Below are 27715 nucleotides of genomic sequence, written 5' to 3'. Positions count from 1 at the left end.
GTGTTGGACCGATAATCCCTGGCTAGACCATGGGTCTGAAAGTGTGATGTATTAATAGCCCTGGGCTGTCCAGCTTTGGTGGCTGTGTTCTCTAGTTAAGGCGCCATCTAGATTCCATGTTCTTTTCCACTGTGCCCTTTTACTGTCGCGGGTGGCTATCTTTCGACTATCTTTGACTATCGCTTCAGCCATTGTGATTCATAGACTTATACTCCGGACTTTGTACTGGCGACTTGGGGGGGGGGGGGGCGATAAGGGAAGCGGATCGGCAAGATTATTTCTTTCTGCTCGGATTGGCCTCCGCGGCCGAGGCGGTGAACTCGGCTCTCCGCACCTTCAATTGCATCATCTCTCCCCTACAAACTTTCCCTTGTCCCCCCTTTATCCATCTGAGGATGAAGGTGGATAGTGGCTGGGATTGTCTGTTCGGAAAATGGTGTGTCGGGTCTATCATCTGACATCCTATTTCCTTTCTTTTTCTTCCTCGATCCAATTCTGGTAGAGGTATGAAATCACTGTCCTCGTCAGGAGGCTTAGGCTCCACTCTGAACCGACCTTAGCCCTGTGAATATGAATATTACCGCCACACCGTCTTGGGATGACGCGGGACTCCCGAAAGACCGGTTTGTTCTGACGTGGTTCCTGGGCTTGCACTACCTCCTGAATAGGTTACGCTAAGGGGTCTCCAGGAAGGGGGTCATGTGGCTTGTTGAGGTTTTTCGATGATCAGGCCTGGGTTTGCTGCAGCTTGGTGCGGTTGCGGGGTGACGATCATATCTGACCTGTACTCAGATGTGTTTGAAAGAGCCCATTTGACGGTCAGAATCGTGGAAGAATCTTCAGAGATTGAATGTGGGAAAGTCAATAGGTATAAGGCTGAGGTCTGTAGTGTGGAGGGAACCGGGAAGCAGGCCAGGTCTGGTTTAAGACGGATCAATGGGGCAGGTCTCGATCACCCTTTTCTGAGCCTCGTAGTATTCAAGATCAAGAGGAAAAGGACAAATGATATGCCTACGCATTCTTAGGAGTACGGCAATAGAGCACCATAATACGTGCAGCTTCAGGTGGAGCCTCTGGTTTTGTTCAGTAAGTTGACTCAGGTTGGTGTCAAGTCGGTGGCGATAGCTTCGAATTTGCTGCACGGGTGCACCAGTCAGTCGAGTGAGTGGGGCAAGTGGGATTTATAGTAAAAGAATAACGCGAGAAAATAAAAGACAACAAACCCGAGAAGTGGGAGTGAAAAAAAAAAATTAAGATAGAAAAAATATATGACAAGAGTGGGATTCGAACCCACGCCCCGAAATCGAGATCAGGAAATTGTGCTAAGGTGTGACCTTAACCTGACGCCTTGGACCAACTCGGCCATCTTGCCTACTTGATGGAGGGTGGCTGGATCTTTGGGATCATGGTCAGAACTCTCATCACGTATGCCATATGAAACAGGATAAGTTTCTCATAGTACCGTCACGTTGGATGCTATTGTGGACAGCTTTCCCCTTAGCATGATTAATATGGCTTTCAAACATATTGAATAAAGGGCACATATGCTAATGAAATTTAAGGAATGTATTGACCGTTTATGTATCTTTTAATTTGACCTCAGTGCCCCGAGCGGGCATTTGGCTCAGTGATATATATATTTCCGACGGGCGCACATCTACCCAATCTTTCCCATAAAGGGCACGGATTTAGTCTCGTCCAACAGTGGTTTCAGATCTAAAACCCGACCTTACCCATCCATCTGAGAAAAATGACATTACATCAAGCCACATATACCATAACCTTTTAGCCTCTAGAAGAGACCCAGTGGACACGCCAGCAGGAGATTCAATAGCGGAATCTACCGTGGATGAATCTCTCATGTTGAGAAATAGATCAGATATCAAGAGAAATTAAGTAATCGTAAATTTTCCTTTCCAAAGGAATTGGGCCTAATTGAAGACATAGCCCATAAAAACTACTAAAGTGGCGGGCACATGCCCAATACCCAAGAACCCCAAATATGCCCGCAAGAAAATAGCAGCGTCAAGTAAGTCCCCCCCCGAAGACAACGGGCCTAGACATACAGGTACAAGTGGCAAAAAAGTAGTAAGGTCGTGGCACATCCAATGTATCTTGACCCTGAGGGCCAATTTTCCCAGAATTTCGCATCAAGCATCTCATCATGTCACCCAGACTCTCGATCGATCAGAAGACATGCCATAAAATACTAAAATCAGATACGAGAAGCAGCAGAGGGAGACCTGTTCGAACCCAAAACCGACTAAACGATCATCTGTGCAACTCCCTGGCCACCAAGAGTCTTACTGCCAACAAAGTCCTGACTCTTCAACCCAGCAAGCGCATAGCACAAGGCGGTAATGATCAGGAACACAGCAGCAGCAATCAGGCTGGAAGCACCGGTGACAAGACTGACCCACTGAACAGCACTCATCACAGCATACATGGCGGCACGCATCCAGTTGGTGGTAAAGCGGCGGATAAAGGCATCGAATTTGGAGGAGGTTGGGCAGATGCGGAGGAGGAAAGGCACCTCAATGAAAAGAATTACAAAAGAGCAAGCGCTGTGGATGTTAGAAATGAGGCGACTACACAGGGTCGATTATTGGCCGGACTCACAGGCAAATGGCGGAGAAAATGATGCGGAGTACGGGGGAGAAAATATTTGCAATGCCGAGCGCAAAGCAAAGAACCATAGAAACAACACCGCACCTAACAAAATGTACTCAGAATGATGCTCTCTATACATACGGAGTAGAGAGGCCAAAGAGCGCCTAGAAGCCAGAAAGAGGCGATAGGCATCCATGACCATCTCACCACAGAGCCCAAAGATTATTGTCGAACTCGGTAGGGGCCAGACGGAGGCTAAGAAGGAAGCGATATGAGCTGAGACACTAACCATTGACCGTAGATGCCTAAGTGAGCGCAGTGTTAGCTTGAATGTCAATCCCACGGGGCTGATCGACATTGCCGCCGCATCAACATGACGGGGTACCTACTGAAATTTCTCTCGCGAAACTCCTCGGCGATAGACATTGTGGGCAAGCGGACGATGACAGAATAGCAGCGACGAAAAGAGACTTGATTTGGGGAGCTCTGGCGAAAAGTAGGTTCAAAGTCTCGGGGTGATGTGGTCGAGAGAGAGAAAGTGTACACGCGGCTGATTAGCCAGGCCAGCGGGCGGTCAACCGTTGAAACAAAAACAAAGCGGAAACCACGGCTAAGGTTGTCACTGTCGATCACTCCTTCATGTACCACCGCGGAGAGGAACGAGGAAATTTGGAGTCCAGATATAATATCAGAGTTGTGTACTAGGAGCTGCTTTTTATCAAATTTTCATTGACCCTTTATCCAGGCAGAAGCCGGGTTCTTTTCTAGTCGATCTTCACTCAAGGCTACAGCGTTTCTGGACATATTATCCATAAATATACCACAGGGTAAGCCCGGATTTTTCTTTTAGTCGCCAAGCATGCCTGTATACAGTGATGGAACAAACCTGCTTGGTTCATGTGCAAAAATGATTTATGAGCAAGATTATGGTATTCAGGGTTGGAATCTATCAAACAAAGCCATTGCTTGAGGCACCGTGGCCGAAAAACCAATAACATGCATCATATGGCCTAATCTCTTGTTTCAAGAGAATAAAGAGAGCGAGTGTTTACGGGATATCATAAGGATAGAATCAAAAAATGAAAAGGCAAAAAGAGAAATGACAAGAGTGGGATTCGAACCCACGCCCCGAAATCGAGACACGGAATTGTGGATCAGGTAAGCCTGAACCGTGCGCCATAGACCAACTCGGCCATCTTGCCAATTGATGGTATAGTGGTCGAATTTTGAATCTATGATTCAAGACCTTTATCTACAGACCGCTTGGTCTAAAGCTCGACATACTGTTGGTTCGGAATCGTTTTCAGGTTGATTGAAAAATATCATCTTGGCTACACTTGCGGTGTCTCTCGCACCCTCTCTCCGTTATCCGCCCGGGCATGGCCTCTGTCTCTTTGCTGTTTTCTGGTGGCCAAAATGACGACGGTCTGAACTGATGCCGAAAATAATTCCGTTGTTGCGACTTCTATTGACTCGTCTCGCCTTGGTTATCTCCCAAACTTGTGGTAAAAATCCCATCATACAGAAGAATGCGGCAGTGAATGACCAATAGTGGATAAAAGGCCTTATGTTTAGCTTCAACAATAGGGACTCCTGGCCTCGCCGCTACCCTTAATCGAGTTGAAAAGAACTGATTACAATGAATCGTTAGAGGTTCAAAGTCACAACCCACAGGAACCTATAAGTTTGCCAAGACACTAAATATAGTAAATTTGCTAATATTCATCATCAATTTGCATAATCCGAGTCAGTTTTTAGTATTTTTATATTTTCTGATTGAAACTATACATCTGTCGGGTCACACACGCGATTCAGCAACCAAATCAACCAAGTAGCCCAACCAAGTAATTCAACCAAGCAATTTAGCAGGCCCAAATCTAGGCATAGCGTATTTAGTCATCGATATCCTTGATGACTGCCAACCCGAGATCCTGACTCTCTTGTGAAATTTGATAATTTGATAGTTCAAGTCTTGTAGAGCCCACAGATCAAGGTCCTAATTTCTAGTGGCAACGAATGGCTGGTCGAAAGAAATAGGGAACGTTAGGATCGATTAGCTTCTCGATATCTGTGAGTCCCTGCATATATCTCAGATATATCCGGCTTGTGTTAGTCATTGCTTAGTTCAATTTCTCGTCATCCCTGCTGCTCACTTCTTAGCAGCGAAAACCCTCATTCTCACCAATAATACACAGCGGATTTCTAAACATGAGTCGCATTTGCTGCATCGCTCTATTATCTAGATACATCTTGAATTGAGCTCATTCCTCAGTGAGCTAATGCTCTTCTCAAGGGCAAGATAATCCTTTCGAAGCAAAGCAACATCATGTCGAAGGTGATAAAGATCAAATTGATCATAAACTGGCCCTTTTCGTATCGGTTCTTCCGTAGCTGTCGCTTTTTCTTGATCAATAGGCAAACATTCTTCTAAGAATTTCCAGAGTCCCCTTTTCGCAGACTTCGAAGGATCTTTGTATGAGATGTACCAGCAGTTCTTTCCAAACGCAGTAAAACGCGCGTCTCTTCGAAATTGATTGTTTTTGAGGTAAAAGAGGTTACGAGACACCAATTCTCGGAACGACTCAGGTGCCATGCCTTCAAAGCACATGCGGGGACTTTCATAGTCCTCTGTATTGATATTGTCACCATCCCCACAAGGCCAAAGGACATGATTATCCCATAGTGGATCCTCTTTGTTAAGACCGAAGCCCAGGCCGACCCATTTTGTGATTATAAGGGCATATTTGTAGCCGAATTTCTTGATTTCAATGCAAGAGTCCGTGTTGCATATCTCACATCTATGGGGAAAATAGGTCTTCTCAAAAGGTTTTGCAGCAAAAAGCTCTTTGACTTCCGCGGCCAAATCGTCAAGGTGTATATGCGCACATACTTCCATAATACATAGAGGGTTTACATACCAAGAATGAATCCCCCCCTTTTCTGGTGTCGGAATCAAGTCACTTCGTGTGTTGGCGAGAATGATATCTTGCATTCTCAAACAGAGGCCAAGGCCAAGAGGGCTAGGACATATTTGAGCTTCGCGGGAGAATAGCGACGTTAATCCCGAATGTGCTGGATTTGCAGTATAATGGCAAACTTGTGTATAACGTAGAGACTCAGTATTAATTCCATATCCTGGGCCATACTGAAATCTTCTCATAGCTAGCTTGACCTGGAGGAATGAAACATGACTCCACAAGTATGACTTCATGGTGTGGGTTCTCATGACGGACGATATAGAAATCTGATCCAGTATACACGGAATCGGGCAGGAAAGATCCAACCCTTCCATGCCAAAACTTTCGGATCCATCATACTTATGAAGAATGTGACAATTGTCGCAAGCGAAGTATTTTGGGAGGTCTCGTTCCAAACGAGTCAAGATCAACAATTTTTCATCTTGTGTACATGCCAGACAACTTATTTCCTTTTGCGATAGTTCCAGGAGCCTATGGTTGGATAGAGAAAGACAAGTGAGATCGACGAGTGGAAGAAATTCCATGATTAAAAGTAGGAGCTCGGCAGGCAGTCCGGCAAGTGTATTCATACGAAGCGATTCATCATAAGGGCTGATCACTTGGTATTGGTGGCCAAGGTAGCGTTTGAACCTGGATATGAGAGCTTGCATAGTGGCAGTTGGTGGGTGATCTTGATATGGTAATAGTAGCAGTATTGATTGAGATGGTAACTGTAAATGTATCAATGATTGGTGTACTTGGAAGAAAGTGACGGGAACGAAAGCACATTTTTAATATGGGAGAAAGGCAGTCAATCTGGAACACATGAAAAAGTGCGGAACTCAATTTGGAAGATCCGACAACATTCATGTACTAGTAAGATATAGTTTTAAGTGAGCGGTTCCTTTCGGTGGCGGCCTGGGCCCAAAGAGGAATAGTTCAACATATACATCGGGAGCTGCTAAAAACATGGTAAGAACCAGGTACTTTGCAACATTCCAAGGTTTTTGGACCACCTCTTCCAAGGTTCTCCATTTAGAATAGCTAGATACCTACTCCATATTTACTAGGTAAATCTGTCTGAAGATCTGCCTTAAATAATCCTCAAAACATCACATCAATGAATTACTACTCAGTGCCTACTGATACTTGGTGCAGTGGGTGCACGAATAACTTACATAAGATTTCAGTAAAGCCTGAAATCCTCTTCTACACCGCCCTAACTACATCGCCTATCTCAGTCTGACTCGAGATGCCAATCAGTATTTTTCCACATCGTTTATTGAGATCTGCTAGATCTCCATATCTTGGAGAACTTATCACATAAGATGCTACAAAGAGTGTAGGCTATAATCGAAGCAGAAGGGTGGTATATGAAATATCTAGAGGCGGAGTGAATAGTTATTGTATGTATGTTTCCTAGTTGAATGTATCTGGCAGAATAGTCTTGGCGTTTTGACACGACAGAAAGTGTTTTAGACTTTTGAAATCTCACCCTATGTATGTCCGTGGGGCCTTATACTTACGGCATAAGTATGGTCCAGGGGTGTTTTTGCGGCCTGAATGATAAGGCATTACGGAACGCTGGTTAGATAGACAATACACACCTCTTTCCACTCTTTTGTCCATAGGGAAGTCTTGTTTCCAAGAGTTATGTCCTGTGCTGATCGACAACCCTACCATACGGCGTATGGTAGTTGTTCATGTAACCTATCCTTTCTAAAAGACCTGCCCATTAGCGCCCAACTTGAAATTAAGTACCTACTCCCATTTGATATCTACTATAATAGGGAATCTGCCAACTCAGGGAGCGCTTTGATTGGAAGACTAGAAACAGCCGTACGGTTCTTACAGATACAGCCTCTATCTGCTACGTAGTGTAGTGGGAAAATAGCTGACGATGGGTGATCTCTGATTGGAGGATATCTTTCCTAGTACACAGTCTTCACAGGATATAGCTTCGTAGCTTCGCATCTCCGATGGGGAGAGAATCAACTTTTACACATCTTTCGCTGAAGCAGCATCTGTTTCCTTTCTGGGAGGCTTTCTTCCATCGTGGTGTGGTGTGGTTTGTTGGCTTGTTCACTGCTCCATCTCATCCTGCCTGCCTTCGCAGGCTTGACGTAGAGCGCCCTGGTTCAGTAGCTAGAATAGCAGCCTTTCCACTCCCTTTGAGAATCAACCCCTATGTCCTTTACTAGTAGGCCTGCTCAGCTTTGTGGTGTGTGGTGGTCTGGCAGCTAGTTGGCGAATCCATACGGCTCTTTCCTGCATTGTCAGATATAGCTGCGAGCTTCCTTAGTTCAATATATAGATTCTATACTTACTCGTACCAAGAGTTCCGCCATGCTAATTATATACAGTGAGTGTTTTCTAGATCATGGAGCTAAATGGTACTCACAACTACATAGGGTGGGTGAAGGAGTGGAGTGCATGTGGAGTCATCAGTAACTTCATTTTGACCTCCGTCAACTCTCATCGGCATCGTCACGCTCGTCTCAAAAGCGGAGCCATCATCACCATCATAAACACCATCTTCATTGTCAAATTCATCGGCATGTCATCCCACCGCTGCCTCTCCATCCTATTCCTCCGTCTCCTTGTCCTCTGTGTCGTAAGTAAATGCATACCCTTCAGCTCACTTGAACGCATATTTACGCAGGAAAAAGCTGCGTCTGGCGCCGTTGCCGAGCCGTGGATGGCTTCGAAAACATGGAAATGAATAACCATTCAGAATTGATGCAATGAATTCCAGGCCTCCGTTATCAATGCCGCCGATGCTGGCGAAGTATTTCCCCCGCATGCTGACCGCAACGGGAGGTATTGTCTCTTCCCTGAAGAGATTGCGCGTTTTGCGCGCATGTTTCAACGTCTGTTCACCCACGACTCATAGCCCCTCCCTTCCCCCGCCACATGTAGCAAGATATGTTGTCATTTATGATCTTTTGCTTGACTTTGATGATTCTTGTCCCACACGGGAAAGAATATCTTATGCAATCATTGATCAATAAATGTCCACTTTCTGGCCACAGGATAACCCCAACCTTGAAGTAGACATTAGCTAACGATGCGTAAATGAGTAGCAAAAAGAGAAGAAGATGATCTAAAGTTCCAGCTGTTCATCGCCACCACCATTTGGGGGTTTTTATATGGTGCCATCAAGTTTGTGGGCCATAATTCAAATATGGATGTGCTGGCGGGAGTACCGCCATGGCCCCCCAATGACCCAAGCGAAGGGTGACTTCCCTTCCACGGATATTGCCAAATTGGCAGAAACTATTAAGGAACTTGAGAAAAAGAATGAGAATATGCGGAAGATGGCGCGAATTTCATGAATAAAACATTTCCCTTGAGAAGACCAATAACGCCCTCAAAAGGGAGAGGGACCAATTGAAGCGGGATCTCGAGCTCCGTGAGGAGAAGATTTTTGACCTCAAAATAGAGATCCTAAAAGCGACTGTCCGGGCGAAATTGATGGCCGACCGAGCCTTGGATAGTGAGGGACTTCGTTACCGTGGGTGAGCTAGGAAGTACTATGTGGGAATAGGTTGGAGAGGCGTTGTTGAGAGATCTCTTTTTTTTTTCTTCTGTGATCAAGTGCTATGCTTAAGTCTCACTGAATCAGCTTTTCAGCTGGTCCCTATTGAGGTCCAAATGGTGCACTGCTTCCAGAGATTACTCGAGGGGTCGTGTTATCTCCTAATGTATCTTTATCAACGCTCGGGAGTTGAATTTTCAAGATAGCTACTCCTGAACTGTTCACGCTTTCTCTGAGGCACCCGGCGGGCGGAGAAGAAGGGGCTGACTACCTTGTCTCAGACTAAGAAGGTCTTGAATCCGGTCCTCCAATAGATCAGCTGAAGTATGATATATCTGTTGATCTTCGAGGTATCATTGCAGAGCAGGGCATACCAGGCTCCCCGGAAAATGCAGACTTCTGGGATATTGAAATAGTCACACCCCTGATATGTGTGACAAGATGACCCCGTGGGCTTTGGTTCATTCGATGAAAGATAGAATTCTTGCATGTCGCCAGAGAAGTGCGTGGCAAGTTTCGAGTGAATACAATTTTTCTGGTATGTATTGTCAGCGGCATCGCACTTTCTTTTGACTTATGAGGAGTGCGGGGAAGCACACACCCACATCTTATCGATACCGGCGGACGCTGGGGCCACGAAAAGGTTAAAGGCGATTGATGTTATTGTCGAAAAACGATTCAGATCGGTAATAGGGAATGCGGACTCCGAGTCATGCCTAATTATGAGCACATGAATAGGATTCCCTCTTTCTGGCCGAGCAACTGGGAGCATCGCAAAGCGGTGTTTTTAGATTGGGGGAGCGGGCCCTCCAAAGACATAGACTAGCTCCGGGTACTGTGACTCCGGAATGAAGATTAAAATAAGCTCAAGAGCGGATCCACCTTGGTTGTGTGGCCCTCTAGGTGAACTCGTGTACTGTACACGGGTACATGTACGCCATGAGGGATTGGCAGTCCTTGGCTTTTGAGTGGACGTCTATAGATTGGATTGGAGGATGTCGATATATCTCCGCCTACCCTTGTTTAGGAGGAACCCCTGCCATATAATATTTTGGTTTGTTTTTTTTGGTATGATTTTTTTTTTCTCGATTATCTTTCCTTACTGTCGCTTCCCAGTTTTATGCCCGGCAGCGTTTTATCAAAATATACCTTTGATGAGTCGAGGGGTACTTCATCAGACTCCCACTGAAGCACTCACTCGAGCGGGGGAATAAAACAAGGCAAGCGATTTCAGGCATTTTGAAGCAACACTAGGAATGATGATATACAATCACCGACACGGAAGAAAACGTCCTGTATCCAGGAGACTGGGATGTTGCCCGTGGGGGACAAAAAACAACGATCGCCCCTGACTCGACGGTTATTTGGGAAAATCGATGGGGGCTTTAGAGACGGCTCTTTATTGAGAACAGTCAACGACTCCTAATATAAGATCTCTCAAAAGAAAGTAGGATGCGAATCTATCAATCTCCGGAGTCCTACAGACAGATTCCGCTATGAAGTCTATGAGTCCCTTGGTCATCAAGTCTGGGCCAAGCCGGTCCCGAGGCCACGCATAAGACTAAGGGGGTTGGGGGTAGTTCCTGTCCCGCGTATCGTATGGCGTGTCAGGCAGTATTGTCACTTCCGCATGTCTCACGTGCATTGCGTCATTTTCCCGTCCCTCACCGCACCCAGTGACTGTTTCGAGGGATTCGTGGCATTCCGAACCTCTTCATCTCATTCTCATTGGCTCTCCCGATCGGTCCCCCTTTTCGACTCCACCTGGTCGACGGGACACATTCCTGTCGTCGTCATCATGAAATCATCCATCGCCCAGAGCATGCTTCGAGCTTGTATACACTTGACAGGCGGCTCTCGCGACTTGCCGCGCATCGCAAATTCGATGTACCACGTTGCCCTTTGCGCACAAATATCTTTAGGCTCAGTATGATGTTGAGCCTTTTGGGATCCATTTATCCTCTGAATGAGCATCGTGAAAATTTTTTTTTTTTTCATCTCCGAAGGGCCAGTGGCCAACCGGTTGGGGTCAGCGTTGAGTCTGCGCTTCTTACTTGAATACTCATGATTGGTTGATACGCGCTACCGGGCCCCACTGGCTCTCCAGGTTCAACATCGAATGCGAGGGCGCCCCCGGGCCCTTCGTGGGAATTTTTTTCCACCCATCGCTCCGGGTTCAAAAGAAAGAAAAAGAACGGATCATGTTTCCCGGGTTGAGGGACAGTGATGAAATATGCCCGAGGAAATCCGACCAGAACGACATTCAAAAGATCTTCCAGATACAGAATCGCAGAGGCAGGCGGAGAAGGCTGGACAACCAAAGTTCCAGACTCGACACGTCGGGAAGGCCCTACCGCGAACTCCAGTCCAGAGGGGGTTGGTAAGATGGATATGTAATCTGGAGGAAACGGCCATTCATAAAATACAAGGCCGATGGGCCAGTCACCGGGCGATTCCACCCTCCCTTCTGGTCTCATTTCCTGCTTCCCTGATTTGATTCTGGAGCAGAGCAACCCGCTCTCGGTTGACTCCCAGGCCCCGTCGGGCGAGTTACATTTGGGACTTCCCCTCTGACCTCGCTTTCCCGTACGTAATACTGTTCAATACTATTTTCCCCCCCCTTCGAAGAGTCCGTTCGGGGCAATTTGGACGGACGATCCCTCGACGTTTTCTGCACCGAGGACTCTTTCCTGCTCGCGTGGGCATCGGGTTGCTGATGCTGTAACGGTATCCTCCATCCTCGCCTGTGTACGCGGTACATCGAGTATGGCGCGACCGGCATAACGCCTTCTGTCGCGTGTCTCTCTGGCCCGTTCGGAGTCGCGCAGCCAAATGGTTCCGATCTATACCGGAACCGACTGTCCCTTTCGCCCCCCCCTCAGACGGTACGGGCGGTACGGGGTGTACGGTCGTAATCTGTAATCTTTCCGTGTTACTTAATGTTTTCCTCCCCTAAAAAACTAAAAAACTGTCGTCATCCTCCTCTACGTCACTTCTTCTCCTTCTCACCTTCCCTCGGGACTGTTGCTGCAAGCCACTCGACGGGTCTTCACTTTCTCTTGCGCTGGTTGTGCGCTCGCCACTTATCCCGACTCTCTTTTTGACTTCTGGTGATGTCTGCTGCGGTCGCACCCAGTGTGTCGACGCTCTCGAACACCCTGACCTCCATGGACTCGAAGATTCCCCAGACAGAAGGTTCGTACTGGTCCCTCGTCTTGTGATGGCGCGCGTTGGTACCCGGGAACCCTATCATCTTGCGATATCTCTTGTGTCTTGTGTCTCCTCTCCAAGTCCCCCTTAAAGTGTCCTACCATCCCCCCTCTCTTCTCCTGGACAATTGCGATCGCAAAGATTGAGATTGGGAAAACTCGTTTTTTTTACGTGCCCGTACTTTTGTCCTCGCCTCTTGTTCCCTATGAATGCCCGTGAATCTTCTTCTTGCGCTTTCTCCATACCCCCCCCCCATTCGGCTTGGTAATACGCCACCTGGTTATGCCGATACTTTAAACTCAAGCCCCTCTCCCGTTGAGATGATCTCACATCTGGCGTCATCGATCTACCACCTGCTCTCTCCCTCTATCTCCACATCACAACCACCACCACTCCCACTTCGACGACTATGAAGGGTCGTCGTTATCGTCCTGGTACCTTTTGCGCTGTCGCATCGCTTTCTGAGACCTCGCCGCATGCAATGCTAACTCGACCTCGACAGACCCGCAGGCCGTGTCTTCAGAGACCAAGGACCAAAAATCGACCGTAGAAAACACCTCGTTGGCACCGCCTCCACGCCCCGGGGCCAACGCCGCCAGCGATACTCCCGACTACTTCAGTTCCATCCACAACACCTTTTCACTGGAGCCCAATCCATTCGAGCAGTCTTTCGGTGGGAACTCGGGCGAGACCCCCGGAAAATCCTTACTGCCGCCCGTCGCGGCGCTCACCTCCCCCGCCCTCCCAGGCTCAAATTCAGCCGGCGGATACAACTGGTCCAACTCCCTACGCTCGGGGCCTCTGAGCCCGGCGATGCTTCCTGGCCCAACCGGTTCTAATGACTACTTCGACAGCATTGGTAGAGGCTTCCCGACCCCGAACGAGTCTTCCCTTCGCACGGGTCTGACCCCTGGTGGTGGAGGCTCGATGTTCCCAGCTCCCAGCCCCAACTCTCAAGCTTTACTCCAGCAACTCCAGAGTGGTGGCGCAACCCCGTCGACAATCGAATTCCATCGCACCGCGTTAGCCGCCAAGAAGAACAATTCGAACGGTCCTACCTCGAACGCAACCGAACCAGAACAGCCTGCCCCTAACAACGCTATGGACGCCAAGGGCCGCCAACCCGCTACCGCCGACTTTACCCAGCATGATGCCGCTGATGCCGCCAACGGCCTCTTCATGCTGGCTAAAGGTGGTCAACAGATGAATCAAGGGTCTGCTATGCAGAATGACACCCGCGCCGCTGCCGCGGCGCGACGTGTGTCGCAAAACACCAATGGCAATAGCGGCCAGGAGATGAGCGGTGACGGATCGGACCAAGAGCTCTCAAAGCCAGCCAAGGGCAAGGGCAAAAAAAATGCGCCCAAGACCAATCTGGCTCCCAATAACCGGCGCAAGGCGGATGATATGGCCAAGGGCTCGAACAAGAAAGCGAAAACCAGCATCGAATCGCCATCGGATATGGATTCGGAAGATGAAGCATTATCAAAGGGTGCTCTGGATCCAAAGAAGATGACCGATGAAGAAAAACGACGAAACTTTCTGGAGCGGAACCGGTATGTCTTAATAGTCCTATTCTCTTCTCCCTGTCATCGAGATTGACCTCTAACACCGATTTAGTGTGGCGGCTCTCAAGTGTCGTCAACGGAAGAAGCAGTGGCTCGCAAATCTCCAGGCCAAGGTGGAGCTCTTTACCACCGAGAATGATGCCCTGACCGCTACCGTTACTCAGCTTCGAGAGGAGATTGTCAACCTCAAGACTCTTCTTTTGGCCCATAAGGATTGCCCCGTCTCGCAAGCCCAAGGCCTTGGTCCTCTTATGATGAATGGCATGTCAACTGGATTTGATCCTCATGGTTACATGCCTGGCCAGATGGGCATGCCGCCTGGCGCACCTATTCCGGCCCAGGGTATGCGCCGAGCATGAGTATGAGTGCTTTTTTTCATTTGAAAAACTTCTCCCTCTTGCTGCCTTGCATTCCGGAAATGTCGTCTTTACTTACTTGACCGCATAGCATGGGAAAGTTCATACTCCTTTGCTTAGATAAAGCGGTTTCTTTTCTTGTTTTGGAGGGCATCACTTTATTCCCCTTTTTCTTGTCCTCCAAAACATCTCTTATTTGGTTCGGCTCTGGCTGCGCTGAACCTTTGGCATGGGCAGGTGTTAACGATCCACACGACTCAAAAATTGGACGGGCTGATTCCAGTGGTCTGGAAACGGATGAGTTTCGTTATAGTCTTTGGGGGGGGGAAGGCGCGTCAAATTCGGCGTCTTTGAGATTCTTTATGGCTGCTTCAAGGTTGTTTGCGTTGCAATGGCTCATGTTTTTCCTGATGTATTTTCCCCCCTCGCTTTTTTCCATCTTCTCCCTTCTTTCGACTTCTAATGTGCGTTCTCTCCTGATGATCTCAAGAGATCGCTTCACCCTTTCTTTTCGCTTGTTTATTACTTGGAGGACCCGCCGGTATGTCGAATTGTTTCTGATCCGGGTTGTTTTTTTTTTCTTTGTGATACATGACTCCAGGGCGGCGTACGGATGGCTTTTTGTTTCTTCTTTTCCTGTCTGACTAGTTTCCTTGAAAGGGATGCTTTCTGCAATTGACCCGAATCATTGCTCCGCATTAAATCAGCTCGTACTTTCGTCATAGTTTCAACCGTAAGAGAGATTGGTACGTAGTTGATTTATAGATGTGGCCCGATAAGGTTGATAAGCTCCCAGACGCGCTTCCCCTGCCAAACAACCCAAACACCGCAAACACGAAACCCACCTCGGCGAACACACCCCATGAGTCTGGATCCTGTCAGATGATGGCGTGCCAGCCCTCAAGTCAATTCGGATACATAACTTTCTCGCATATTCAACAAACGTCAGCGGTTCTTTCTAGTGTGCAAAAGCCCGAGCTTACGTGCAGCCCGACTCTCGAGTCTCGTTGCCCAACAACCCAAATTCAACCACGCTCCCTCCGTAACGACAATCCAGAACAAAAAGAATACTCCCTGCCAGGCCACCTCACACCTTGAAAAACTCGACAGCACCTGACCGGCGGCGGACGGCCAGGATCATGTCAATGTCACCCCGCCAGCCTGCACGCCCGCGCCGCATCGACGATGCTCTTTCCCAACTCGTCGACTCGTTGACCCCCGCGCTCCCGCTCGCCGCCGTCCAAAACGACCCCGACTACTCCGACGATGAAGACGCCCTCGCCGCCGCCGAAGAACGACGCCATCATGCTCAGCTTGAGCGCGCCTGGCGCATCCTTGACACGCTTCCTGCAGGCCCAGTCGACCCGGGTTCGCCGGCTGGCCGCCGTGGCAGTATGGCCGCGGAGACCGTGAATAACGCGCCAGATCTGATCAAGCGCAAGCTGCGGCGTGAGAACGCTAGCCCGGACAAAGTCATGCGCTTCTCGAACTTGTACACTCGCCTCCTGACGCAGCCCGTGCTCTCGCAGAAATGGGGCATCCTCTACCTGCTCTATAAGCTGTCCGAAACCGAGGATCCTGAGCGCAGCCGTAGTCCCCTGATGGAAGATGGGAATTTGCAGAATATGCTGGGCCGCGGCACTGCGGTCGCAGATTCAGAGGACGAGGGCCCTGCTGTGAGCTCGTCCGCATCGCAACAGCGTGGGCCGGTGTCTGCGCGGCCGGAGCGCCATGGCTCCCTTCGGAGGGATTGGGAGCGCGGCGGCGTGGACCAGTTCCAGCGCGGATCTACGGGGAGGGCGCGGAGTCGTGCGAGCAACTTTGATACTGGTGGGGAAGAGGACAATGAGGAGCCTGCGTCGCCGACAGAGACGCCTCGAAGCGGTGCTCGCATGGCGGAGAGTGTTGAGCATGGGCTTCTGCGAGACCTGCCGTTTAATCTGCAGGGCCTTTCGTCGAAGCATTTACAATTCCAGTCGCCGTCTGTCTTGAAGCTGCCGCAAAATCTTCCGGCCCCGATCGTCTCATTATTGAATTCGTTGGCGGAGCCATGCTTGCTTTACAAGGAGTTGGCTGGCTTTGTGGAAAGCGCGGAGGGAGGGCTTGTGAATCAAAGTCTACGGGCTGCGATTGCAAATGAGCTACGGTCTTATCTTAGCTTGGTCGCGACGTTGGAGGGAGAGATTCGTCAGGCACTGATGGCTATTGGAGATGCAACCCAACCGCAGGGTGTCCGAAAGGGTGGAGTCACTTTGAAACGATGCATGGTGTGGACGAGAGATGCGACCATGGCGCTTCGGTTGATGAGTCTGATTGTGGAGGATGCTCGGGGTAAGTGTGGTCTTTGTGGTGAATGTCTTCGATTTTTGTGATACTAATTTCTCAACAGATAAGAAAGGAGGACAGCTCATCTCCTTAATCCACGGGTTCTCTTCGTCTCATGGTGACCCATTTGTCTGTGCGTTTGCGGAAAAGCTCCTTGCTCACGTTACCCGTCCGTTCTATGATATGCTTCGATTATGGATCTATGACGGCGAGCTGTCTGATCCGTACAAGGAGTTCTTCGTTGTAGAGCCCGAGTTTCGGCCTAGTACTGACCCACGGCGCATCGCGACAAGTGTATGGGAAGATAAGTATAAGCTTGATGATGATATGGTACCTTCTATTATTACCCAGGACTTTGCCAAGAAAGTGTTTTTGATCGGAAAATCTCTCAATTTCATTCGATATGGCTGTGGAGATTCGGGCTGGGTTGAGGCATATTCAAAAGAAGCCTCAAAGGAGCTACGCTATGGCGACACGGCGACACTAGAGACCTCCATCGATGAGGCATACAAGACTACTATGGAACGATTGATCCATCTCATGGATGATAAGTTCAAACTTTTCGACCATTTACGGGCACTGAAAAAATACCTATTATTAGGACAGGGCGATTTTATCGCTTTACTCATGGAATCCTTAGCCTCGAACCTGGATCGCCCGGCAAACTCACAGTACCGGCATACCTTGACTGCGCAATTGGAGCATGCGATTCGCGCCTCAAATGCGCAGTATGACTCTCCAGATGTGCTCCGCCGACTAGATGCGCGGATGCTTGAACTAAGCCACGGCGAGATTGGCTGGGACTGCTTCACATTGGAATACAAGATTGATGCCCCGGTTGATGTGGTCATCACTCCCTGGGGATCGACCCAATACCTGAAAGTGTTCAATTTCTTGTGGCGCGTGAAACGCGTCGAATTTGCATTGAGCAGCACTTGGCGCCGCTGTATGACAGGTGCCCGAGGAGTCCTGGGAAGCGTGGACGACAAAGTTGGATCAGACTGGAAGCGGGCGCGCTGTGTGATTGCAGAAATGATCCACTTCGTCAACCAGCTCCAGTATTACATCCTTTTCGAGGTTATCGAATCCAGCTGGGACCAGCTCCAAGCGGCGGTCTCCAAACCGGGCTGCACGCTAGATGACCTGATCGAAGCGCACACTATATACCTCAACTCCATTACACATAAGGGCCTATTAGGCTCAGCCTCAAGTGCCCGTTATGGCTCATCTACCTCCAACTCTGCCAAGCCGCCCGAAGAAAGCTTCCTCAGCCAGTTACACCAGATCCTCAAGATTATGCTCGGCTACAAAGACGCCGTCGACGGCCTCTATTCCTTCTCAGTTGCCGAGTTCACCCGTCGCCAGGAACTCAGCGCCAAAATCGAAACTCGCACTGCCCAGGGCCGCTGGGGTGTCACAGACCACGATCTCCTGCCCCGCCGTGCGAACAGCCGGGCCGGTGCTTCCATGGCTTCGACGCCTGACATCCGGCCTGCCAGTGCCGGGCCCGATGGAATTGACACCCCCTTCTCCCTCTCCACCCATGATCTCGCAGCCGACGACAACATGCTGGCGTCGTTACGCGTGCGGCTGCGCGACCTCTGTGCCGAGTTCCGCTCCCGGCTGAATGGTCTCCTAGGTGACCTGTCCTACCAGCCGGACCTGGACATGCGCTTCCTCGGCGTCATGATGAACTTTAACGATGTCTACGACCCTCGGCGGCGACGTACAGTGGGCTCCAGCTCGCGCGACAAGGAGAAGGAGAAGGAGCGCGCAAAGCGCAAGGCAGCAGCAGCAGCTGCTGCATCGGCGAATACCGGCTCAGGCACGGAGTCGAGCATGTCGCGCGAAATGCGTCGCGAGCGCAGTGCGGCTGGCATCGAGCAGGTACAGGCTAACACGTCCGCAACGTAGTTTCAGTCGTGGTTTATGCTCCGTGTAGTTCTGTTGTGAGATTCTTTCTAGTCAGAAAGGGTCAAAATAATTCTTATATCACGATAATGAAACGAGTTCACACCCCCTCATGGCATATATCTATAATGTACAAGTAGAAAAGGACTCCTCCAGTGGGTTGATCGAGGTACTACACTATCTCCAGATCGTCGAAGCCTATCGCAGATCCGCCCTCACGTGTGACCCGGCAGAAAAAAAAAGTCGGCTCCGCCCTCAATCAACCTGGCCACGATGACAGCTCTTGAGAAATTTACTTCAACCAAGCTCGAAAAAAACTACTTTCACACTCTGGTTTTTTTTTACCACAGAAGCGGCATTCTATCTTTACCGCATTGAAGCATCGGGCTGAACTGATATTACCGCCACAATGGCCAATGACTCTGTTCAAAAGAAGCTTGGCTCGAAGCGCAAGAACGCCAAAGATACTACAGAGAGCGATGCCGAGATACAGCAATCTACATCTACCGAGAAAAGCAACGGAGCAGAGAGCAAAGACAAGAAGAAGCGCAAGAAGTCCTCCAGCGAGATCGCCGATGGCGATGTGAGCCAGAAGAAGAAGCGGAGGCACAGCACTGACAACAACGAGGACGAGTCCCTGTCGAAGCAGAAGAAGAAGAAGCGAGTCTCCTTCGGCCCGGGAACCAAGACCCGAGACGGCGACGGTGACAGCGACAGCGACAGCCCCGCTGATGACGAAGCCGACGCGAACGATAGCAGCGACACTGTCACCGGCACAGATGACAACTCCGCCAAAGAAGCCGAAGACAAAGCCATCGAGGAAATGAAGAAGCGCAAGCGTGAGAAGAAGAAGGAACGCAAGAGCAGTGCGGCTTCATCCTCTTCTGCCGGCCCCGTTCACGAGACTCCTGTCCTCTCATACCTGAGCCGGTACTACCACGACCGTACGCTCTGGAAGTTCCAGAAGAACCGCGAGACCAATCTCTTCAAGCACCTGTACTCGAGCGAGCACGTTCCGGCGCTGTATAACGCACCGTTGTTGACGTATCTCCAGGGACTGAAGGGCGACGCGGCGAAGCAGCGGTTAAGCCAGGGTGCGGTCGGGGTCCTGAAACCTGATGCAGATGTTGAGAACAGCGATGGATATCAGCAGGCTGTGGATTTGTTCAGGGTATCCCTACCTGCTGGTGGGGAGGATTTGAATCATGCGGGTGAAGGAGAGGGTCTGGATACTGAGAATCGGAAGCGCCTCCAGAAGAGACTCCGCGCTGAATTGGTCTTTTTCGCTGTTTCAGGGGAGCTGTTTAACCGTGAGCAATTCGCGAAGAAGAAGTCTGCCGAGCTTAAGGCCGAGGCTCAGAAGCAGAAGAAGCGAAAGAACCGGACGGCTGTTGTTATTTCGAGCAGCAGCGAGAGCGACAGCGATGAAGACAAACCAACCGTTAAAAAGAGTGCTGTGATGGCTAGCAAGACCAAGGCCAAGGCGGCAGATAGCAGCGACGAATCAACTAGCAGCAGCGGCAGCGATAATAGCACTAGCAGCAGTGGCAGCGATTCTTCGAGCAGCAGTGAAAGCGATAGTAATGCTGCTGCCTCTGTCCCAGCAAAGAAAGCTGCATTGTCAAGAAAGAACGCCCCTAAGCAGAAGATAAAGCCTGCTCCCAAGGAAGTCCCTGCTCCGTCGAAGAACAAGAAGAAGCAGAAGCGCAAAGTTCGAACTGCGCAGATCGAGATCTCGAGTAGCAGCGAGAGTGACAGCAACTGAGTGTGAAAAGTGTGAAAACGTTTGGGTTTTGGAGTCTCTTTCTATCGGTGTTTTGTCTTCGAGAATTGCATATTTATACCATGGCATAAATGACAATGTATCATATTTGAATGTTCCTGTGAAAGCGGGCATATGAAGAATATTCTTCTTAGCATTTGCAAGTCGGATTCAAATTAAGTACCTACACATTCACAGCATCGTCCGCCTTGCAAAATTCTTATTATCATTGACTCTAGAGATTTAGTTTAGGCAAAGGTTGTGTCCAGACACTCCTTTCATATATTATAGTGTAAACTTAGATAGTATTTATTTGAAAGAAAACAATATGTCAGTAAGTTGTCGACGTGACTTTGTATGGATTTCGAGGGAATACATGAGATCTATGCATTTTCCCATTACAACAAGTTCCTCTCACAGACTGTGTCTCTATGTATTGATTTTGATTCCAACTAAGAGCTATCAGTAAAATATATGCACAGGATTGTACTTTGTTTAATTACTCTAGTGCTAGGTATACGTAGTGAGCGCTCCAAACCTCCATTCAAATACCCTCCATTCAAATACGGACGAAGGCGGTGAGCGGTGCTGAAGCTCAAGCTCGAGCTTAGGCACCGCACCCACGCGTCACCACCAATTCCACCTCTCATCAGTCCTCCAAGCCTTCTTTCTTTTCCCGATCCTCACGTTCCACTTCTTCTCCGATTAAAGACCATATAACTCGCTATCATGTCTGGTATGATTTCCTCCCCGAACGTTGATGCAAACCTGCATTCCCAGCCCCATGACCTCAACCCCGACTAACCTCCATCTTCTCCGCATCAGGAAGCGCGGGCTACGACCGACATATCACCATCTTCTCCGACCAGGGTCGCCTGTACCAAGTCGGTATGTACACTGGATCTCTCCGTCCCCGACCCGACTCTCGAGTACCGGCCTTCGAACCGCCGATTTGACACCTTTTTGATCATCATGACCGCTAATCATCCCCCTCCGCCTTAGAGTATGCCTTCAAAGCCATCACTTCTGCCAATATCACCTCCATTGGTGTGCGGGGGAAGGACTGCGCTGTAGTACTCTCTCAGAAGAAAGTGGCTGTACGGACAAATTCCGCATCGATGAACCCCGAGGACTGCCATATGCTGATCCCACATAGGACAAACTGATCGACCCATCCTCTGTTTCACATGTCTTCAAGATCTCGCCGTCCGTAGGTTGCGTGATGACTGGCTCCATAGCAGATGCCCGTGCCTCTGTCGACCGAGCTCGCGGTGAGGCTGCTGAGTTCCGTTACAAGTTCGGATATGAAATGCCCTGCGATGTGCTGGCGAAGCGTTTGGCAAATATCAACCAAGTCTACACACAACGAGTAAGAATCCTTCCTTTCTCCCCTTCGCATCCCCCTTGGATTGCCATCATACCCCAAGATCAACTCGCAAGCTTGGGGTAGATTGCTAGTCCGCCTTCTGTTTTTACATCGCTTAGACGGTAGATGGGGATTCCCTGCCACTTAATGCCTCGATCTTTGTGCTTATAACCTCTTGCTCTCTTAGGCATACATGCGACCACTCGGTGTGGCCACGACCCTGATCTCCGTGGACGATGAGAACGGCCCGCAGCTCTACAAGTGCGACCCGGCTGGCTACTACGTCGGGTACAAAGCGACGGCCTCCGGACCTAAGCAGCAGGAGGCGCAGAATTACTTGGAGAAGAAGCTGAAGAACAAGGATGCGGCTCCCGGTAACTGGGAGGAGGTGGTAGAGCTCGGCATCACGGCTCTGAGCAATGTACTGAGCGTTGACTTCAAGAAGCACGAGCTGGAGATTGGCATTGTAGGTGGGCCTCAGACAGACGGCAAGGAGGGTACTACTACGGCGTTCCGAGCATTGACTGAGGAGGAGATTGATGAGCGGCTACAAGCCATAGCGGAGAAAGACTAAAGGAGCTACGTCCTGCAGAATTGAGCCGTGAATGGGGCCGGGGAGGCAAACCAGAAGAAGCACGCTGGGGCGAGGGGACCGGGGAAGAGCACGATAGACCAAGCCGGCTCTAGGAGGGCGGAGCGGATGTGCTATTTGTTCTCTATTTTTCATCTTCCCCCTTCTTCGATTTTCTTAGAAAGCAAAGATCCGTGGACGATCTGTGAATGAACAATTCGGTGTAATTTTTTTTTCAGAAATTATTGATAAGACCTGGAGAGTTTTTGATTCCTCTAGACTCTGCAAGGCTTCGGTTTTCGGCTTTGTTTCACCCGCATAGCGCATTATGCATGACGGTTCAGGTCTTGCAAGGGCCGGTGCAGGGTGGATGCCGGTGGACGCTGGTCGCTGACTATGCGCTTGGCTGGCGCCGTGCGTCGTCTTCCCATCTCTCGAACCCGCGATCTCAGCAGCAACAACACATACCCGAAGTGGGTCTATTATCAGTTTTTGCCACTGACGGGCACCGCAAGATGAATCACACTGGGACGGGCCGTGAACAACATCGTCACCGCGATGGCCCGATGCAGTCTCCGTACATGACATGCAGGCAAGGAGGAAGTTGCTGTGCGTGTTCAGCTATGATGTACCAGCGCCACTGAGAGCCACACCTGTGGCTCAGCAAAAGGGTGGCTGAGGTCTCGACTCTGTCGCAGGATAGCAGGGCCAGCCCAGACGAGGTTCAAGAAATCCGGGGCTTGCTTCAGAGGGCATATGGGGTACAGACCAGGGCTGAGGAACCCCTGGTTTATGACCCCCAGCCATGATAGACTCAGACGACTCAGACGAACCTCGGTGTGATATCATGGTGGCCTGTGTGCATCTCATCACGAACCTATGAAACCCCGAAGCCTGGGCGCCAGCGATTGCCCCCCGACCGATGTGCAGGTTAGCTGGCAGTTCGCGACAAGGAATAACACGAGCTAGCCCACGCCAACCGTTGTCCGTCTTTTTAGTCTCCCGTCCCCTTCATCCTTGGGCAAGCATAACCGCCTGCACTGGGCTACAGACGACGCCGGACGTTGCTGGCTGTTTCGGCTGTTTCAGAGGCATCGCCACCCCGGGTCTCGCGTATGCAGGCGGGCCCCCTTTCAACCCCAACAAAACGTCTGGAATTGTGTGTCCAATAGCGCTGCTATTTGTCGGAGCCAGACCATGACTGGACGACTGAACGACTGGATGACAGGGGTCCCACGAGCCACAAGAATGGGTGAATGGGTACTTTTGTCCCCTGTCAAAGCTCGACCCCACTGAGGAGTTCGCCGGGCGCGCTCCAATCAACCCAATCAAGCCCAACCCAGTCTCTTCTGGCCGATGAAGTTCAAAATGGACCGTACTGGAACTCAATCTCGGCCGGCCAGTGCGCACTCCACCCCACCCTGAGACCCAATCCTGGTTGGAGGAGAATGACTCCAACTCGGGAGATGCCCCAGAATCGGATTCATCTTGTAGTAAGAGAAAGCGAGAGGCGAGGGATACATCCGATTGCCAATCGGATTGTGTTCTATGGCAAATGGAGTAGAGCATAAAGGGCGAGCTCGACAGGGGCAGTACTATGCAGGAGACGGTCCGGTATAGTCTGGTCTAGTGGACGGAGTACGGAGTAGGAGAGTATAGAAGGGCCTGCCGCGGGTCAGTGGACGAAGGCTGGAGCTGGCAACATCCTAGTCGATCTAACGAAATCCAATCATCAAACCTGCCTAAAAACAAAAGTTAAAAAAAGGTAAAAAACGGAAAAAGGAATGGAAAAAAAAAGAGGGTCAAAAAAGAAACGAGAGGACCGAGGACCTCCATCAACATCACCAACCCACAGACCCTCTGTCGCCGATTCCGCCTCTCCACTCGTTTGGATCCCTTCCCTTGGGAGTAACGGAGTAACAGGGATAGGCCCTGATCACGTCTCGCTTTGCCGTTATGATAGTTGCTCGGTTTCTCGGGAACTATCGCGGTGGGCCGATCCACCCTCACTGCATCTCCCAGCTGTGCTCTCCGCGAGGTTCCTGGTTCTGGGCCGTTCATTGGTTCCCATTGGTGCAGCCAGCCATGCACTGCCGATGATCCTCCTGACGTTCGTCTCCGCTGTCACGGGCTGATAATTCCTTTTTTTCAGGGTGATGGATTAGGATTGTTAGTTGAATGGCTCGATTTTTATTTTTTCTGTTTTTTATTTTTTTGGTTCCCTTGTATTTGATTTAATTATGCATTTTATGGCTTAATTTTCCTATTTACTGGGTCTCCGATTGACACAAGCCCTCCCCATCCCTCCACTTCTCCTTCCTACTCCCCCTCTCATCTATGTATCCACAGTCCCACCATTCTATTATTATTTATTCAGCAACTTCATCATCTTGAGCAGCTTTCGATTGTGATTCGACGATTTTCTTTCTTTTGATTTTTTTAACCCTGGCTCTTACTCTTCTCGGAGAACGGCTCCCCCGTTTAAAAAATCGTTTGCTGTCATGTATGGCGTCTGAAGAGCGGGAAACTAAAAGGACTTAAAGCTCTCTCCTTAACTTCCTTCCCATCCGTTTACTTTATAAAGATCTCCGAGGCCTCCTTCCCTGCCCTCTCGGACCGTTAGAATAACCGGATCATCACTGTTTTCTTTTCTTTTTCCTTTGATCCTCCTTCACCGAGCTTCTGACGTTTTCCCTTTCCTGTCCACGTCTTCAATTGATGTCATTCCCACGACCATCCCTTCGCCTTTAATATTTTACGACTGATCGTTGATAATCACGCCCCTTACGCTCCTACGATAATTCCACTATCCGCAATGGCAGACGGCCGTAAGCGTTCATCCTCCACCTTCAATGGCTCTCAATTTCATCTTGCAGGGTCGAGATGCTGATATATGTCCGCTCCGGGACTATAGTCAATCAAGCTCGCGCCGTTCGAGTGGCCGAACTCCTCAATGACTACCGCACGCTCCTGCTGCACATCTCCCAACAGCAAGCTGACGCTTCCGCCGACGACTACTACGAAGAAGGCTTCGTCCTTCTTCGCGATTGTCATACCTCCGCCCAGCGCCTTTTATCAGCCAACTACCACCCATGCCCTGTCACCGGCCGAGGCGACGCAGAGACCGAGAAAGCTGAGCTACAACGGTGTGTATAGATTTTCCCGTCAATCGAACCCCGTGCAGGGGCGCCCAATCGCCCCTCTTTTGGCATCACGGAGGACTAATCTTTCTATTTTGGCAATTGCAGAGTCATCATTGATAGCAGCGCCCGTCGTTTCCAAGCACACAAGATCTACCTCCGCGCTGCCGCTGCTCGTCGATGGGCCATGAGCCGAGCAAGCACTCTCCGCGGCCAACGGCCAGCACCGCAACACGCTGCCGCCCTGAAAGTTGCCCATGCCACCCTACAACAAGAACTAGTTCGCATCACCGACCAGCACGTCGTCGCTGATCTTCGAGCCGCCGATCTGCGGGCAGGTCATTGGCTTGATGATGACCCATCGCTAGATGCTATGCGGCGTTGGATCAACGGCCGGTAACAACACATCGGCGATTTCACTCTTCTCGCTTTTTGGTGGCTTCTCGTTTTTCCAACGGCCTCTATGATGGTACACGATTATGAAAATCTGGCTGTACGATCTGACTTTCGCTCCCCCTTTTTTCTTTTCTTTTCTTTTGTTAATGGAGGGGCCTGCGTGGGAGGAACTGCGGGCTCTTTTTTGCTGTCTCTATTTGGCTGATACTTGCGCGGGTCGCAAGTCTCAGCCAAGATGAAGAAGAAGCTCATTTGCCGAGTCAAATAAAAAAAATCAAGGAAGGCAAAAAGGCAAGTCTGGGTTTTTGTTGAACTTGTTGAGCATGGCGACGATATCCCCTCTTGTTATGTGTTTGGTGTTTATTGGACTATGCTTGTTCTCTATTTCTTTTCTTCTTTATTATATTATATTTTCATTCTCATATTCTATTTATCTTGGCTCCTTCTGTTTTTCATTCCTATTTTGCTTTTGCCTGTTCCGGCGTTGGGCATTTCATTGTGCGTTGGTGAATGCGGTACAAGACTTCGCGGGCATTGCATCATACAGACACGACCAGACCGAACCTCCTGGAGAGATGGGACGATATCTACACAATTCACGTCTAATTTCCACATCTTGAAACCGAAAAAGTACGCATGGGTCTTAGGGAAAGGGGGGGTTTTTTCTCTTTTTCTCTCTCCTGGGTCTTCCCACTGTATGGGAAGACGGTGTACACCGTATAGACCGGAAATGCATCCATTATACGTGGGGCTAGAACGGAAACAGATCCAATCCTAAAGTCTCCACCCTTTGTTCAGATAGTCTCCGCCTTTTCAGGTTACAGGTACCGATGAATATAGCAAACGTTTAATTGTGCTCGAAAAGGAGAACACTAAGCTCAATGGTTAAAGACGTTAGAAACAAATTATGGTAAGACATGAAACAAAACGCTGATTCGAGAAAGCTATGGCTCTAGCGCCGGTTTTAGGGATCGTTCGAATGCTCTGTTTTCTCGCATCGACGGATTCGATAGCACTAGCAAGAAAAATAAAGAGAAAAAAAAACTGTTGGCCTTCTCGCACAGACGGGGAACCGGACACCTGGGTCTCGAGGCAGACATGCCAGCTGAGGAAGGGATCAGGGACCCTCATCGGGATGATGCATAATTCGATCCAGCAATTTTTCGACCGGTGCGCCGTCCAGTGACTCAACGTACCCAATGGACGGATACCTTTTCTGCACTACTGCAGACTCCACTATGCCTGAGGTATCCAGTGGGAACGCCCGAGCTGGAGCGATTTGTTGTGGAAAGCGTCATTGCATACGGAGTAGTTCGCGGTGGAGAGGTTCGGCCTGCATGGGCCGTGCCAAAGTGGATCGGGGCAGTGGGGGGAGGTAAACAGGGCCGGGGTGGGGGAACAAAAATAACGGCCTAGGGGGGGCAGGAGAATCCCAGAATGGCGGGATATACCGACCAAATTTGGCGCGACGAATGATATTGGCGAGACTGGGGGGCCCGGGGGGTCGGATAGAGAAGGAGAGATGAGGGACTAGGAAGGGTAAACTGGATTCTTGGGAGTGGCTTAGAAGGCTTGGGATGTGATCGGAAGGGGGACCATGTGGATCTGGGGCGCCGATTGCGCCGATGCTAAGATGCTACTAGGCTGTTAGCCCGCCCAGTCCGGCGCCAATCGGGGCTGAGATCGGGCGTCTGTCGGCTCGAGTTCAGCTGGTGTTGGTTCTTGGACCCGTTGGGCTCCTGGAAAATCAGGAAGAAAATTTTTTCTTCTTGGTTTCATTTAACCTTATAGTGACGATGTGGAGACTACATCATCTGCTCGGCTGAATTCCTAGCCCGTGGCTTCGTCGCGAGTCGGTGGTGGAGTATGGGTTTCAGCTGTCCTCGAGTGCCTGAGGTTATACGTCTCATTTTCGGTCGGACATAGGGGTAAATACAGCATATGCTTGTTGCAGTGGGGAGATTCGTATTAGGGCCGCTTGCTGTGGGACTTTTTTGTTCTCTAG

General features: G+C 49.8%; 7 protein-coding genes across 7 annotated transcripts; 6 read left to right on the top strand and 1 right to left on the bottom strand.

Annotated features, from left to right (window-relative positions):
* Positions 1-2263: 2263 nt before the first annotated feature.
* On the bottom strand, positions 2264-3036 carry N7462_009579 (Tvp18 family protein; the record flags this gene model as incomplete). Its single annotated transcript, XM_057081293.1, has 4 exons — positions 2264-2564; positions 2620-2712; positions 2900-2915; positions 3000-3036. 4 exons carry the CDS (start codon positions 3034-3036, stop codon positions 2264-2266), a joined length of 447 nt encoding a protein of 148 aa, XP_056930130.1.
* A 4911-nt stretch (positions 3037-7947) lies between these two features.
* N7462_009578 (uncharacterized protein) lies at positions 7948-8460 on the top strand (the record flags this gene model as incomplete). The annotated part of the gene is made up of 2 exons (XM_057081292.1): positions 7948-8181; positions 8323-8460. The coding sequence occupies 2 exons, from the start codon at positions 7948-7950 to the stop codon at positions 8458-8460; spliced, it is 372 nt and encodes a 123-aa protein (XP_056930129.1).
* Positions 8461-12218: 3758 nt separating this feature from the next.
* On the top strand, positions 12219-14242 carry atfA (bZIP transcription factor atfA; the record flags this gene model as incomplete). The annotated part of the gene is made up of 3 exons (XM_057081291.1): positions 12219-12300; positions 12818-13871; positions 13936-14242. 3 exons carry the CDS (start codon positions 12219-12221, stop codon positions 14240-14242), a joined length of 1443 nt encoding a protein of 480 aa, XP_056930128.1.
* A 1136-nt stretch (positions 14243-15378) lies between these two features.
* Positions 15379-18478, top strand: N7462_009576 (tubulin gamma complex associated family protein; the record flags this gene model as incomplete). Its single annotated transcript, XM_057081290.1, has 2 exons — positions 15379-16570; positions 16629-18478. The coding sequence occupies 2 exons, from the start codon at positions 15379-15381 to the stop codon at positions 18476-18478; spliced, it is 3042 nt and encodes a 1013-aa protein (XP_056930127.1).
* A 406-nt stretch (positions 18479-18884) lies between these two features.
* Positions 18885-20240, top strand: N7462_009575 (WKF domain-containing protein; the record flags this gene model as incomplete). The annotated part of the gene is made up of 1 exon (XM_057081289.1): positions 18885-20240. The coding sequence occupies one exon, from the start codon at positions 18885-18887 to the stop codon at positions 20238-20240; it is 1356 nt and encodes a 451-aa protein (XP_056930126.1).
* A 726-nt stretch (positions 20241-20966) lies between these two features.
* Positions 20967-22177, top strand: prs2 (proteasome core particle subunit alpha 1; the record flags this gene model as incomplete). Its single annotated transcript, XM_057081288.1, has 5 exons — positions 20967-20973; positions 21063-21125; positions 21240-21334; positions 21394-21606; positions 21791-22177. 5 exons carry the CDS (start codon positions 20967-20969, stop codon positions 22175-22177), a joined length of 765 nt encoding a protein of 254 aa, XP_056930125.1.
* Positions 22178-24989: 2812 nt separating this feature from the next.
* On the top strand, positions 24990-25714 carry N7462_009573 (uncharacterized protein; the record flags this gene model as incomplete). The annotated part of the gene is made up of 3 exons (XM_057081287.1): positions 24990-25002; positions 25089-25320; positions 25423-25714. The coding sequence occupies 3 exons, from the start codon at positions 24990-24992 to the stop codon at positions 25712-25714; spliced, it is 537 nt and encodes a 178-aa protein (XP_056930124.1).
* Positions 25715-27715: the final 2001 nt, after the last annotated feature.

Source organism: Penicillium macrosclerotiorum, assembly GCF_028827735.1.
Source record: "Penicillium macrosclerotiorum strain IBT 26536 chromosome Unknown utg000009l_segment0_segment0, whole genome shotgun sequence".
Lineage (NCBI taxonomy): Eukaryota > Fungi > Ascomycota > Eurotiomycetes > Eurotiales > Aspergillaceae > Penicillium > Penicillium macrosclerotiorum.
Note: the sequence above shows the minus strand (reverse complement) of the source record. Positions and strands in the feature narration are given on the sequence as shown.